Source organism: Phocoena phocoena, chromosome 7 (genome assembly GCF_963924675.1).
Source record: "Phocoena phocoena chromosome 7, mPhoPho1.1, whole genome shotgun sequence".
Lineage (NCBI taxonomy): Eukaryota > Metazoa > Chordata > Mammalia > Artiodactyla > Phocoenidae > Phocoena > Phocoena phocoena.
In genome coordinates, this window is record NC_089225.1 from 3,377,467 (window position 1) to 3,392,216 (window position 14,750).

Sequence of the window (14,750 nt, forward strand, 5' to 3'; positions counted from 1 at the left end):
GCAAAGGCTGGCGGAATAAAGCGGGGGCAGGCAGGAGGCACTGGGCCATGCAAGCGGGGATTTTGCTCAGGGCTCATTGGAGGGAAGGTGGAGGACAGGGGGAGATGCCTGACCTGATTGATATCATGTGGGACTAACCTGGGAAGGGAACTGGTCAGAAGCTGGGCTGTGTGGGGTGTGTCTGCAGTGCTCCCTCCCTGCCTGGGCTCTAGCAGTGGGGACTACCTCCATGCTGTCCTGGAGACTAGCGCATGCAGCTCGTGTGACCTGAGGATGGACGGCATCCGCCTGCAATCTAGCAGATTGTTCTCAAGAGATCAGAGTGTAGCACCCCATTAGCCAGCCTGTGAATGTGCACTGGCAGGTGCGTGCCGGAACAGGGAGTCTCAGAACACCCACTTCCCCAGGATCAAAACTACAAAGCTTAATGAACCAGAAGTTTTGTTCCCTGCCAGATTCAAACCTCAGGTTACGAAAGCAGCTCCAGGGGTGAACCCTCCCCAGTCTCCGTAACTCATCACTCAGAACGTACAAACCTTCCCAAATAGTCTCCATCCTGATGGGCCAAGTCACCCTTGGTCACTGGCCCCGTACGGGAATGTTCACCTGCAGCCACGTCCTCATTGGCTCAACTGCACCACCTTTGAGCCACTCTGCTTCCTCTTGGTCTAGGGCCAGATCCTCTGAGGGCTGGATGGCAGCCCGCTTGTGCCCGTGTGCCGGCTGTGGGCCGCCCAGCCTGATGCCTGCTCCCGGGCTGCAGCTGGCCAGCTCTGCTCACGTGGCCTCGCTGAATCCTCTGGTCTCATCCTGGCCGCACTGCAGCCCGGAGGTTTCTCCCTGCAGAAGAGGACAAGCCTGTAGTAGGTCTTCTTAGCTGGGATGAGTAGTGGTTTCTTGAGGAGGCCTGCAGCCCCCAGGATTAGCCCAGTGCTGTCTGCCCAGGGTCCCTGGGTGGGCCACGGGAATCTGCAGCCCTTGAACAGCTGCTGCTGTGAGGATGGGTGTACACATAAGCTGTGGATTATTCTGAAGGGTGGTTTCACTGGGGTTTGGAGCAGGTTTAAACCCAAGAATACATGAAGAACCTCATGGTGGTTTGTGAACGTGCTTTCTCAGGCCCTACCCTGGAGGAAGGGCCCAGCCTGAGTGCACTCCAGTACCCAAGCACCCCCTGCTTCTCACCCTGTCCCTTTGGGGTGCCGTGGAGACAAGTGAGCCCCCGCCGGGCAGCAGCTCAGAGGAGGAAACAGCACAGAGGCCGTGCCTGGTGATGCCCCAAGGCCTTGACTGCGTAGCCAAAGAGCCAGCTCAGGTCTGTGACAGTCAGAGCCAACACCTGGTCCCAGTAGAGAGGGGCACAAACCTCACCTCCTGGGCAGCCCCCAGCCCACTGCTCAGGAGGCGGGCTGCCCGAAGCTCACGGAGCCACTCGTCATTCACGGAGTAGACACTCAGCCCACATTACATGAGCAGGGAGGAGTCAGCCCAGTGCAAAACGGAGCTCTGAGCACAGGGGCTGCCTGGGAGGGGAGCGTCCCTCCTAATGCGATTTCTGATCATGCGGGAGGGAGGAACCACGCCAGTCATTTCCGGAGAGAGAAATTAATATAGAGAATTGTCAGCCAGGTATAAAGTGGGTGACTCAGTCATGAAGTGCTCAGGAACAGCCCTGAGGTTTCTGTGAAGGAATGAAGGAAATAGACTGGAATAATTAAAACTGAGAATTCTGTGAGCTGGAGGCCTAGAACTCTGAGGAGGGGGGCTGCTCAGCTGGTGCCGAGGGGGCCGAGACTGGCTCTGCAGGCGTTCAAAAAACACTGCAGACCGGATCCAGCTACTGCAGTGGCTGGGCACCAGCAGACCTGGGGAAGCGGTGTTTGCTGCTAATCAGGTGGTAGACTGCAGGTCCACAAGAAGCCACTAGGAAGGAACAAGCCCCCTCCCTCTCCAGTTCTCAGGTCCCCTCTGATGCCACAGGGGACGGCCGGCACAAGCAGAGATGCAGCCGGCAGTGCCCCAGGCCAGCATCACGGAGCAGAGCAGAGACACGGGAAGCTGAGAGGCAATAGTTTAATCACGGCCCGGGGGGACGGGAGGAAGGTGTGTGCCCTGTGTGCAGGAGGGGGCAGCATGCTCGCCCTCAGATTCTGTGGCTCCCCAGGATTCTAGCAATCAAGGATCAAGTTCACCGCCAGTCTAGACATGCCCTGGGCACAGCCCTGCCTCCCGAAGAGCGGCTGGCTCAGAGGGAGCCTCCGTCTGCCCCTCTGTACCACGAGTCAGGATCCCCCCTTCCCAGGGGTGGGGGACAGAGGGCAGGAATACCCTCACCCCCGTGACCTGCCCTCCCTGGTTCTCTCCACAGCTCATCAGCGATGGCAGTGTGGTCTGTGCTGAAGCGCTCTGGGACCATGTCACCATGGATGACCAGGAACTGGGCTTCAACGCCGGGGACGTCATCGAAGTAATGGATGCCACCAACAGAGAGTGGTGGTGGGGCCGGGTCGCTGACGGCGAGGGCTGGTTTCCAGCAAGCTTTGTGCGGGTACGCACTGGCCCGAGCTTCTCCTAGCCCCGTAAAGAGGCAGCTGGCTCTGCTCAGCAGTGCAAGCCTGAAACTGCTCTGGGGTCTGGGGTGCTGTGTGTGGACCTCCCACTCATAGCTGCGCTGGGACTGCAGGCTGGGGGCTGGGTGGGCGGGTGGGTGTCGGGAAGCCCAGCCTGGGAATCGAGACACAGCCTTCCTCCTGCGCCACCACCAACTCCAACCCTGCCCCTGCCCCTCCCTCCAGGAGTCCTCAGCGGCCAGTGAAGAACGAGTCAGAAAAGTGGTCCCCTCCGGGCGCGGGGGCCGGGGGGGGGGGGGTGTCTGTGTGTTAGAGTACAGCCGCCACAGCCAGCTGGGCTTCCCAGGCATCTGCAAAGCGCTGTGCAGACCATCTGCGCGGGGCGTCTCAGTTCTAACTTTCACAACAGTCCTGGGATCTGGGAGCCATCGCTACGCCTGAGGAAACTGAGGCAGGAACAAGCTAAGTCTTTAACCCAAGAGATCACGGGAGCGAACCCAGACCTAAGGCAGCCTTTGGTCTCCAGGGAAGGAATCCAGGCGCAGGCTCCGAACCAGGCAGAGGGCTGTGGGGAGGGGAGTGCTTCTCCTGCCCCAGACCTCCCGGAGGAACAGCGCTCTCTGCACCGAAGCCTTTCCTAGTTACAGTCCCAGAGCTGGCAAGGCCACATCACCCGTCTGCTTCCTTCACAGCCCCTAGAGGGCTCAGTAGGAGCGGGCGCTGGCTCAGAGGCCCTGCAGTGAGCATGTGCCCGGTTCCGAGCACTATGCCTGGCAGAGCCGAATGTAAGGGGGAGGCCGGGGGACGGGGCGCCTTCGGACCTGGCGTCCCCCGTCCCTGCGGGCACTGTGCGGGTGACGGAGCGGCTTCCTGCCCCTGCGGTCCCGAGGGATGCTGACCGGCTGCGTTGCCTGCAGCTGCGGGTGAACCAGGACGAGCCAGCGGACGACGCGGCGCCGGGGACCGGGCACGGCGGGGCCGGGCACGGCGGGGCTGAGGCGCAGAGCAGCAAGGACCAGATGCGGACCAACGTCATCAACGAGATCCTCAGCACCGAGCGGGACTACATCAAGCACCTGCGCGACATCTGCGAGGTGAGGCTCGCGGGCTGGCGGGGCTGGGGGTGGAGGGGACCCGGAGGTGAGCCTGACCGCCCGCGCCCCCAGGGCTACCTCAGGCAGTGTCGCAAGCGCGTGGACATGTTCAGCGAGGAGCAGCTGCGAACCATCTTCGGGAACATCGAGGACATCTACCGGTGCCAGAAGGCCTTCGTGAAGGCGCTGGAGCAGAAGTTCAACCGGGAGCGGCCACACCTGAGCGAGCTGGGCGCCTGCTTCCTGGAACACGTGAGCAGCCCGCCCCGGAACCCCGCCCCCGAGGCCCTCACCCTGTGCGGTAGCCCCTGAACCCCCCATCTCTGCTGGGGGCTCTGCCCTGCCCCACCATCCCTGGCCCCGACCGCTGTCACCCTTCCACTCTGCTTTAGAAGTTTCTCTGCTTCTGGGGGTCCGGGTGGGGTGAGGTGGGCAAACCAAGCCGCAGAAGGCTCCCTGGAGCAGGCAGGCCTAGGCTTTGGCCCTGGAAAGGATCTGCTTGGGACAGAGGTGGGCTGGGCCACCTGCTGAACACCCTAAGGGCTGTTCCTAGTGAATTCTGGGATTCCTCTCACAGTGAGCACACTGGAATTGAGGTTGAATTAGTTCTTACTTCCACTCTAAATGCCAGTTGACATTTTAGCCAAGGTTCATTGGACTCATCTGGGCTAGGTGGACTCCTTGTTCTCATCCCTCTCCTGTGGCAGTCATGTGGGGCTGAGCAGAGGATGTCTAGCTCAGCCCATCAAGGACAACCTGGGCTCCTTTCCGACTGCTAGCAGTGGGGGGTTGGGGAGGCCCTTCCACCCCTCTCCAGTGGCAGGAGGAAAGCTGAGGAGGGTGACCTCAGAAGCAGGTGGTGGGTCTGGGTACCTGAGTGAGTGTGGGAATTTGGGTCCCGTATTATTCATCAGGCAGAGTTGTGACAAGGGAATGGGAAACAGGGCATGTCTAACAGGCACGCTATCAGCATTACCCAGTGGGACCATCACAGCAGCCTGCCAGGCAGCCAGCTACCCTCCTTTTCCACCTAAGTCCACGAAGTCCTAGGTCAGACCTAGGTCTCCCTCTGGCTCCAGGTAGATGAAAGTTACACACAAAAGCAGGCACAGTGAGTCTCCCGTACAACACACATGCGACGTGGATATATCTCTGTCACGTGGTGTTGAGTAAAGTTTGACAGCGGCTGTGTTCAGATGTGAGGCCAGCGCTTTGTGAGGAAGAAGCAGAACACTGGGCTGAGGAGGAAGACAGCCTGGGAGGCACAGCCGTCGGGGTCTCTCTTAATCTCCCTCTCTCTCCTTTTGGGCTGTGATATCCCTTCCTTATTAATATCATGGATTTCACCCAGAAACCTGGCATACTGTCAAAATATCTGCTGAGGGCCCTGCAGAGAAAGCTAGGTGGCGACGGGCAAGCGCATGCCTGAGTTTTCTGGGGTCTTTCACGTCCCTGGGCACGATTCTGCGTGGCTTGTGCCCAAAGACGTAGGTAGACAGAGCCTGGGCTCCCTGAGTTGCCTACCGCCCCCGCCCCCACACTGCCCATGGCCTGGTGGGGTCAGGAGGCAGCCGTCCTCACCTCCAGCTGTGCCCGCAGCAAGCGGATTTCCAGATCTACTCAGAGTACTGCAACAACCACCCCAACGCCTGCGTGGAGCTCTCGCGCCTCGCCAAGCTCAGCAAGTACGTGTACTTCTTCGAGGCCTGCCGGCTGCTGCAGAAGATGATCGACATCTCCCTGGACGGCTTCCTGCTGACACCTGTGCAGAAGATCTGCAAGTACCCTCTGCAGCTGGCTGAGCTGCTCAAGTACACGCACCCCCAGCACAGGTAGGAGGGTGCTGGGGGAGGTCTGTTGAGGCTTTTAGTGTGCTGGGCACTACTGCGGGCACTGGGGTGACAGCACAGACCGAAACGTACAACAATTCCAGCCTTCGTGAGCTGTCCTTGCAGTGAGGGGCTGGGCTGAATAAAGTTGAATAGGATATTAAGTTCTGCTCTGTGCCTCTTTTATGGAGAAGATGGGGGTATGCACTTGATGGGTGGAGAAATGGCCCAAGGGCGCAGCCCCAGAGGGATCTCGTGAGCCCTCTTCCACCTCTGTTCCGCCCCAGGGATTTCAAGGACGTGGAAGCTGCCTTACATGCCATGAAGAATGTGGCCCAGCTCATCAATGAACGGAAACGGAGACTTGAAAACATCGACAAGATCGCTCAGTGGCAGAGTTCCATAGAGGACTGGGAGGTGAGGGCCCAACACCCCCAGAAAATGCCGTGGGGCTTGGCCTTGGCTTTAAAACCATGCTTGCCCCTGAGAAACCTAGGAGGGTGCTGAAGCAGGGGGCCATGCTCCTAGGAGCCAGCAAACAGGAGCTAGTGTCAGGAGGGAGAGCTGGGGCTCTGCAGGGCCAGCCCGGCCCATGTCCGAGCCCCAGGCCTTGAGCGCTGCTCCCGGAGCAGGCCTGCTGGCCTCCTCCTGGTGAAGAGCTCAGGGCACGTGTAAAATGCCACATGCTCCTCTCAGGGTGCAGCCAGCCAGCCTCTGGGGACAGGCTGGGCCCCCAAGTTCGAGTTAACTTCTGGGGCGCCCAACAGAAGGGGCCAGGCTTGCCACAGTGTGACCAGAGACAGACTGCCACCGGTCGGAGGAGCCTCCTGGTTCCGTTTTCCTGGCATACACAATCCCCTCACGTGGGCCAGTCTCGTCTTCTAAGGCAGCACGGATGCCTGAACTAACGGCGACGGTCCTGTCCTGTTCTCTCCAACTCCGCCCACCAACCGTAAAATCCGTGAAAAAACAAGATTCCTAGGCCCCATCCTAGAAATACGGAATTAGACTCCCTGAGAGGGGGGCTGAGTGTTTGATTTGTGTTTTGTTCTGGGTGCCTGGCTTTTGCTTTCCTGATGATTGGTTCTGAGGCCCAGCCCTGACCAAGGACCCTCACAGACTCACTTATCCCAAACTGAATGGCTGCCAACAGTGCCTGGCTGTGGTTTGCATTTTCCTGGAGGAACCGGGTGCAGTAGGGCTTCATCTGAAAGTGTGAAGTCTGATGATAGGAATTCAGGTACTAAGTACCACTGAGCCAGAGGAAAACCTCCGAAACCCCTTTTGAAAGACAGGCCTCGGAAGTGACTTCCAGCCAGGTCTAACTGTTCTCTAGAGCCGCACTGTCCGATCAAAGTACCGTGTGAGCCACATAGGGTATTTTGTATGTGTTAGGATCTATCTTAAAAATGAAAAAAAGGGGCTTCCCTGGTGGCGCAGTGGTTGAGAGTCCACCTGCCGATGCAGGGGATGCAGGTTCATGCCCCGGTCCAGGAGGGTCCCACATGCCGCGGAGCGGCTGGGCCCGTGAGCTGTGGCCGCTGAGCCTGCACGTCCGGAGCCTGTGCTCCGCAACGGAAGAGGCCACAACAGTGAGAGGCCCGCGTACCGCCAAAAAAAAAAAAAAAAAAAAAGAAAAAAACAGGTGAAACTAACTTTAATGATGTTTCATTTAACTCAGTATATCCAAAATATCATTTCCACATGTAATCAACATATAAAATACCATTGGTGAAATAGTCACAGTCTTGATTTCATACTAAGTCTTAAAAATCGGTGTATAGTTTTCCTAAATGACACCTTGATAGGGATTAGCCACATTGCGAATGCTGACGCCAATGACTGCTGTGGGGCCTCATTTAACGGAGATGACCAACTCCTAGGCCAAACCGCCTTCTGACTCCACCCCACTTCCTCGGGCTTCAAGAGCAACCCCTTCCTCTATGGCCTGCTGCTTGCTGCAGACCCTGGCCCGACGGGGGCCGTGGGCAGGCAGGGCCAGTAAGGACCCCACCTACCGAACCAGCAGTAGAGACAGGACACCGAGCCCAGCAGAGCCTTGCTCTAAGCCCCAGGATGGGAGCACTCAGCTCACGGCTCCCCTTGGGTTCCCCAGGGAGAAGATCTCCTGGTCAGGAGCTCAGAACTCATCCACTCGGGGGAGCTGACTCGTGTCACACAGCCACAAGCCAAGAGCCAGCAGAGGATGTTTTTTCTCTTTGACCACCAGCTCATCTACTGTAAGAAGGTACCAGAGTCACTCTTCCCTGCTAGATGGACCTGTTCAGAGCAGGAATGGAGGGAGTGAGGTCGAGGGCTGGGAGCAGCTGCCCAGAGAAAATGAGACACACATACACACACACACACACACGCGCGTGCGCGCGGTAGGGGGCTGACTACAGAGTGAGCCTAGTGGCCCAGGGACCAGAGGGTGGCCCTCAGAGTCTGCCCCGCACACAGTGCTGTTAAGAACACCCTCCTTCCTGAAGAGCCCCTGCTCGCTTCTCAGGCCAGCTCTTCTCTTCCTGTAAACCTCAGCTCCCCCTTCCCAACCCTGGGAGCCTCTGTTGCAGCTGCCTCCAGGCCTCCTCTTTGCTGCTGGCCTCTACTCCCCTTTGAAAACACGGCACAAGTGGCTGGGCAGCCCTCCTGAGCACTGGCTCTGGCCTGGCCTCGGTAGACTCATGCTCTCCTTTGCTGCGCCCTGTGGGCCCTGGCCTGCTGCCTGTCTCCATGGCTGCCTCCCCGTGAGGCTGGGGGTGTTCAGAGACCCCCAGGCCAGCCAGTAAATGTTAACTCAAGGAGCGCCTCCTTCGCCATGGGTTCAGCATGTGGTCGTGGGCCGAGCCAGGCTCGCTCTCCCTCCCGAGATCACTTTCTGCAGCCCGCTGGCCCTTCTGGTCACAGGGCAGAAGGTGAGGCAGGGCCTCGGACGCGGTCAGGAGGATGGTTCAGGCCGCGGGGCCGGGCAAGCAGGCGGGCCGGGGGGCTCACGGCGTCTCTGGCAGGACCTTCTCCGCCGGGACGTGCTCTACTACAAGGGCCGACTGGACCTGGATGGCCTGGAGCTGGTGGACCTGGAGGACGGGAAGGACGGGGAGCTCCATGTGAGCGTCAGGAACGCCTTCCGGCTGCGCTGCGGCCCCTCGGGGGAGAGCCAGCTGCTGTGTGCCAAGAAGCCCGAGCAGAAGCAGCGCTGGCTCAAGGCCTTCGCCAGGGAGCGGGACCAGGTGCGGCTGGACCAGGAGACAGGTGCGAGAACCCGCTTGGCCTGGCCCCACCGCGAGGGCCCACCCAGCCCTCCGTGCCCCCGTGCCGGGGAGCCAGCATGACCTTGGGACTGTGAGAGGCCGGTCTCACACGGGCAGAACCTCGGGGTTTGGCGAGGCTGCGGGACACGTCGTGGCTTCGGCCCCAGGCGTGGGTCACTTCCCCCCGCCACACGCGTGCACACACTCCATAGGGTGGGAGCCTCTGCTCAGTTGGAGTGGGAGGTGGGCGCCGGCCTCCAGAGGCCTCCCCCTGCCCCACGTGAGCACGGCATTCTCCTCCTGTCCTTGGGCCCCTGGCCATCACGCCGGGTCGGTTCTGCATCTGGCAAAGGAGCCGCCTCCACAGGTCCGAGAAAGGACAGTAGGCACCAGCCACGTCGGTGAGCCGGGCAGGGTGAGCGACGGGGCAGGGCAACGAGGCAGGCCGCCGAGAGGTGCACCAGAGCGCCCCTGCGGAGCACGTCCTCCGCCTGAGCGGCCGAGCCAGGCTGGTGGGGCGGGATGCTAAGCCCCCGAGTACCGTGGGCAGGGCCAGGTGCACAGAGACTGCACTGGTGCCAGGACAAGAGGACCGTGGCCGGGGGGAGGAGGGGGGTGTGGGAGGGCAGCTGTGGCTCTCATTTGTGGCCCCTTCTCAGGCTTCTCCATCACCCAGCTACAGAGGAAGCAGGCCATGCTGAACGCCAGCAAGCAGCAGGCTGTCGGGAAGCCCAAAGGTAAGCAGGTGGTGGTCCACCTCCAGCCACGGCAGCCCGGCCCAAAGCAGGGTCAGCTGGGCCTGGGTCCTCAGAGGTGCCCGCTGCCCTTTGCAGGTCTGAGTTCTCAAAGGTTGGCGGTGAGGGGAAGCCTGCTTAGGCACGCGGTGGGTATTCCTGCTCTCCAGCCCCGCAGGCTCCGGGGAGCAGCACACTGCTGTCCGGTGCCAGCTTTTCCTTCCCCAGGCAGCGCTGCTTCCTGGCAGCCGGCCTAGGCACCTCGTGGCAAGGAACTAACAGCCTGTTCGTACAGAAACGTTAAACGCCCCCCCAAGAGCAGCTCCAGGCCTCACGCCTTCCCACGCCCCCTGGCTATCCCCCCTGCAGACCACGGAGGGCAGCCCAGGCCCTTGGGTGTGGTCAGCCCCAGGGGAGCAAGGGTGGGTGTCGGAGGCAGCCCAGGGACGGCCCGCTGCCCCCACAGGCTCTGCCCTGTGCCACCCGGCTCCCAACACACCTCCGACCCCTGCTCTCTTCCCCTGCCCAGCCCTCAGCCGGCCCTACTATCTGACACGCCAGAAGCACCCAGCTCTGCCCACCAGCCTGCCCCAGCAACAGGTCCTGGTGCTGGCAGAGCCCAAGCGGAAGCCGTCCACCTTCTGGCATAGCATCAGCCGGCTGGCGCCCTTCCGCAAGTGAGCCCATGCCCCGCCGATGGCACCATCTGGACCTGCCCTGCCGGCGGGCCTCCAGCTTTTCCTCCCCAGCCTTCCTCTGCCTGTTACGCAGACTGGAGGTGGGAGGTGCGAGGTGCCCCCATTCCCGGTTTCCTCCCCACTACTGGGGCGCTGGAGACGCTGGCTGGAGAGGCAGGCCCCCAGCACATGAACCTCCCGCCACCCTCTCGGCCTGTACGGGGCCTCCCGGGAGCCACAGCTCAGAACCACCCACCAGGCCAGCACGTGTGAGAATGCCGCTTTGGACCCTCTTCTCGGGACATCTAATCATCCCTCCTGCCCCTGGTTTCTCTGGGCAGGAGACGTCTCTGCCTTCGGCCACCTGCAGAGCCAGGCTGTGTGCCCCTCTGCCCTCCTGTTCTCCTTGCAGGCCCCCAGCTGGTAGACCAGGCAGCCTGCGTCCCTGGTGGGTGGGAACCAGGAATTCTGCACACAGAAACATCTGGCCCAGAGCCCACCCGTTTTTGCTTCCCAGCCCCTCTCTAGACACTCCTGGCTGCTGGACACCCTCTCTTCACTTGTGATGTGTTTGTTTATAGTGGAAAGAAAACCATAGTCAGCTGAATACTTCTGTCAGGGTTTGTGCCCAGTCCACCTGTAGCTGTGGGGTGATTCCAGAACCTGGTTCCAGTATTTTTTGTTCAGATTTTGTTTTTCTAACGGTAGAGAAAAAGAATTGTTAGTGACACGGAAAGACTGCCTTACCCTAAGTGAGCGTGAGAAGCCATAAGGACTGAATTCTGTGGCCCGGCACCCAGGACTGACCCACCCAGAGGCTGGTGGGCATGTGGGTTGGAAGGAAGCCTACATCCCACAGAGGAGGGGCACCAATGAGTGTGGCCAGGGCCTGGCTTGGGGCACGGAGCCGCCCCTGTGGCCCACGGGAATTCAGCAGCATGTACAGTCACTCTTGCACTACACCTTCTCCAAGCCAGAAACCACATTTAATTTCATAAAGAAACTTGTGAAAAATAACCTGGCTGCCGGCCCTTGTTTTCTGTGCATTTTCTCGTCCCCTCGCCACGTATCTGTTTCTACCCAAGGCCTTTCCTAAGACTAGAGGAATGAGCTAGGCCCCCAGGGCTTTGGTGGACAGAGGCTTCAGAGAGGCTCTGGGTAACTGGGAGCTGTCTCAGCACCTCCCTGCCTGGCTGCTTCCAGAGTCAGTCTGCTTAGCTGAAGTGAGTTTGGGGGACAGGCAGTCCGTAATCTTTCTGGGTCTCACCTTCCTCCATGGTGAAATGGGGAAGGATGTGTCTTCCTCCCAGGAGGACCCAGGCCACAGGACCACAAGAGGAGGAACAAGGGTGGCTTCCCTCCCCTTCCCCACAACCTGCTACCTTCATACACGTACACACTGCCCAGGTCACTGGGGCTGAGCCTGAAACCCCTGGACTTCCTAACTTAAGAGACGCTACACCTTCCATCCAGGCCAAGCCACCTGGAGACAAAACCTATGGGGAAAAATCATGAAAATCACAATATGCAACACAAGTCAATCTTTATTGAAAACTGCAGTATTAATACATAACAATTCTTGTTACAATAAACGTGCTTTTAAGAATTTTAAATCTGAGCGCATCTACTCATCAGATTGCGTAAAAAATTAAAATAGTACGAATTTACACACAATGGAATTGGCTCAGGATGGGTGTTCCACTCCTTTGTATTGATTGACACCTTAAGTTCAATGCAGAGGTGAGGGGGGCCTTTAACACTGGAAGACAATGCTGACTTAAGTTTTTAAAAAGTACTATGAGAACGGTCTAAAAAAAAAAAAAACAGTATTCCGAAATCGTTTTAAAAAAAACAAAAACCAATTTCCTAGTCAGTAACAGTGGCTCCCTGGGGTCTCTCTTGAGTGGCCATCACAGTAACCCCGCCAGGAACACATGAGAGCTGGCCTCAGGTCCAGCCCAATTAGTCTACCAACCACTGGTCTGCACAAGGACCTACAGGAGACTCCAACAGGGCTCAGGAGGCCAAGCCAAGACACTTGTCATCTCCAACACACCAATCCTGGGAGCACAGCATCCCCTGAAGCTCACTGCAGGCTCCCTGCACAGAGATGCCAGCCTCTCCTCCGTCTCCCTTGATGTTTGATCCCGGGGATTCAAATAAGATTACCCCAGAGGTTTTCTGTTCAAGTGAATAGGGTGGGGAAAGAGACAAATCCTCTGAAACATGTAAGATCAACTCTGCAACTTTCTACCTGAAAAGATCAGACCCTCCTTTGCAGCGTGTCCTCTGCAGGCTCCTTTCAGAAAGCTCAGGTTGAGTAACAAACAGCTCAGGACAAAAAAACACACCAACATGTGAAATGTGCTAGAGAGGAGAGTCACGCGGGCCACCCTTCCCCTATGCCAACCACTCCTCTCTAGAGACACACCCGTCCTTAGAAAGCACCAAGAGAAGAACCAGAAGCTGCCCCCCACCTCAAGCCCCACACCCTTAAGCCTGACCTTGCACGGCCAGAGGAAGTCAGGCAGGCGTCCCGTCTGGGCAATGCCCAGGCTGGCAAGAACGGGCGTGTCCAGCCGTTAGCTGCCAGATAGGGAGAAGGTGGCCCAACTGGTCAGAGTAATACTGTTTCCAAATGTTTACAAAGGACAGGTGAAGAAGTCTGGGTTTCCTTCTTAAAAAGCAGGCCCCAATACTGATGCGTCTGGTGCCTGCCATCCTTTCTCCACCTGCTGGTAGGACAGCACTACCAGAGATTAGTACATCCCAAGCCCCAAGAATCTGTTTCCTCTTGTTTGAAGTGCCGATGCCAGCAGATGGAGCGAGGCACTGCATGCCCAGCCTGGGAAGGGCAGGGCGCGTACCGACCAGTTGTCTAGCCCACAGCTCAGAACCACATTCGGCTCCTGTAAATACTACACTTGCATAGCACTCAAGAAACAGTCACATAATACAACTGGTAGGCTTAATAACCAAACCGATAAGAATGCTGAGAAAAGGTTGAACACAAGAGATGTAAAAGATTCTGGAAGCGCTTCTGTGCTTGTCACCATGAATGGCCCTGGCCCGGATGCTGGCCTCAGTTCTCAAAGGCAGCAGGATGACAGGACCATCACTCATCGTGAAACGTTCAGTCACCTGGCCCAGATCCAAACAAGATTTCCCTAAGCAGAGAAACATACCTTCTAAACCTTAGGGGAAGGCTGAAGAATAAAATTTCTTAAAAATATTCATGAAAAAAAAAATATATCCATGATGATACCTATGTTTATAGGAATTAGTTCCTTTACTTGCCTGTCTCAACTTCTAAAATAACTGTAATTTAGCTGAAAGACTCTCAAATTAGGAATGTCACATATAAAAAATGCAAAATTTCTCTGAATGTTCTACTATTGTGCTTAGGATATCAAATTATGCAACTTTATAACAGAAGCTCTATTCCTTAATTTTACTGGAACTAAATGCTGCTAAAATTACAACATATGATAGTTTTGTTACTATTCATTATATCCAGATTCTCACCTGCTAGCAAGATCTACCTTCCATATTTGGTAGCTGATGCCGATAGTTTCAAAATTAAAAAGATTTCCACAGAGATGTATTCCATAATGCAAAAGTATCTGATGAAGTCTCCCAACTCAACTTCACAAAAGGGAAATAAGATTTTTTAAGAAATTACAGGGGGGAAAGTGTTTATAAAGCTGATGTAAATGGGGAGAAAACGAAACCCACTCTTTCCTTTCTCTTGAAAACACCATTTAATTCAGTGCTCGTGAAAACACTCACCCTGTGTGTGCCAAGTCTCAGGCAAGCTGCAAGAAACAGCCTATATAATTTCTCATAACTTCCTCCTGAATTCAAATGAGTCCAATCCTTACAGGTAGTGGCATGTGTGTTTCTGTGTGTGCGCACACTGGGACGTTTAAAAAGCATATCCTAAACTCTTATTTTCTCCTATCTTATTAGGCTAAACTGGGGAAACCAACTTCTCTGTTCAGCCCCTGGAACCCTTAGAACATATTGATATTACAAACCGTCCACTATACAGATGGAATTACCAACAAAGAGTTGAAGTGGAGAGTGTGCCTGGGGTAAATGGCTGCTACTCACAAACACACACACACACAAGAATACACACACACACACACACAAATACACACATACAAAGGTGGGTTAAGTGCTCTTGAAGCAATTTAAAGTACTTATCAGTAAACACACTATGTTAACAGACATTAGAAATAAATCTTCTGTTTACAATGATCCATGCAAAAATATTCCTAAAACTCTTATAAAATAAAATGTGAAAAAGAAAACTATGAAGAGTACTTACTATAAAAAATAAGGTTACCAAAGGTTCAGGGGTCAGGTATCCACTCACCATCCAGGGCTGAATGCCACCCCAGTGCCGGAGCCCTGACCAGCTGCTCAGGGAAAGGCGCCCTCCCCACCTGAGGCCCACAGCGCTTGAAACGACGACGGGGTGGAGCAGGGGCACCCCCACCCCTGACAGACCGCTGAACGGGAACGGCCCTCACCCCCCACCCCCTCCGACTTCATCTGAGGACAGACACACACACACACCCATCGATACA

The 14,750-nt window shown here is 56.8% G+C and overlaps 1 protein-coding gene across 3 annotated transcripts in view; it reads left to right on the forward strand.

The window, feature by feature from the left end:
- Positions 1–11,172, forward strand: part of ARHGEF4 (Rho guanine nucleotide exchange factor 4) — a 72,530-nt gene extending 61,358 nt beyond the window's left edge. For 2 of the 3 annotated variants that reach the window (XM_065881148.1, XM_065881150.1), the window contains 9 exons: positions 2,369–2,548; positions 3,488–3,664; positions 3,737–3,916; positions 5,264–5,496; positions 5,781–5,910; positions 7,610–7,741; positions 8,502–8,745; positions 9,404–9,481; positions 10,008–11,172. In XM_065881148.1, coding sequence (XP_065737220.1) covers positions 2,369–2,548; positions 3,488–3,664; positions 3,737–3,916; positions 5,264–5,496; positions 5,781–5,910; positions 7,610–7,741; positions 8,502–8,745; positions 9,404–9,481; positions 10,008–10,159 — 1,506 coding nt within the window. In that variant the 3' untranslated portion in view covers positions 10,160–11,172. The remainder of the gene's footprint in view (positions 1–2,368; positions 2,549–3,487; positions 3,665–3,736; positions 3,917–5,263; positions 5,497–5,780; positions 5,911–7,609; positions 7,742–8,501; positions 8,746–9,403; positions 9,482–10,007) is intronic. The other variant, XM_065881149.1, reaches the window with a different exon arrangement.
- Positions 11,173–14,750: the final 3,578 nt, after the last annotated feature.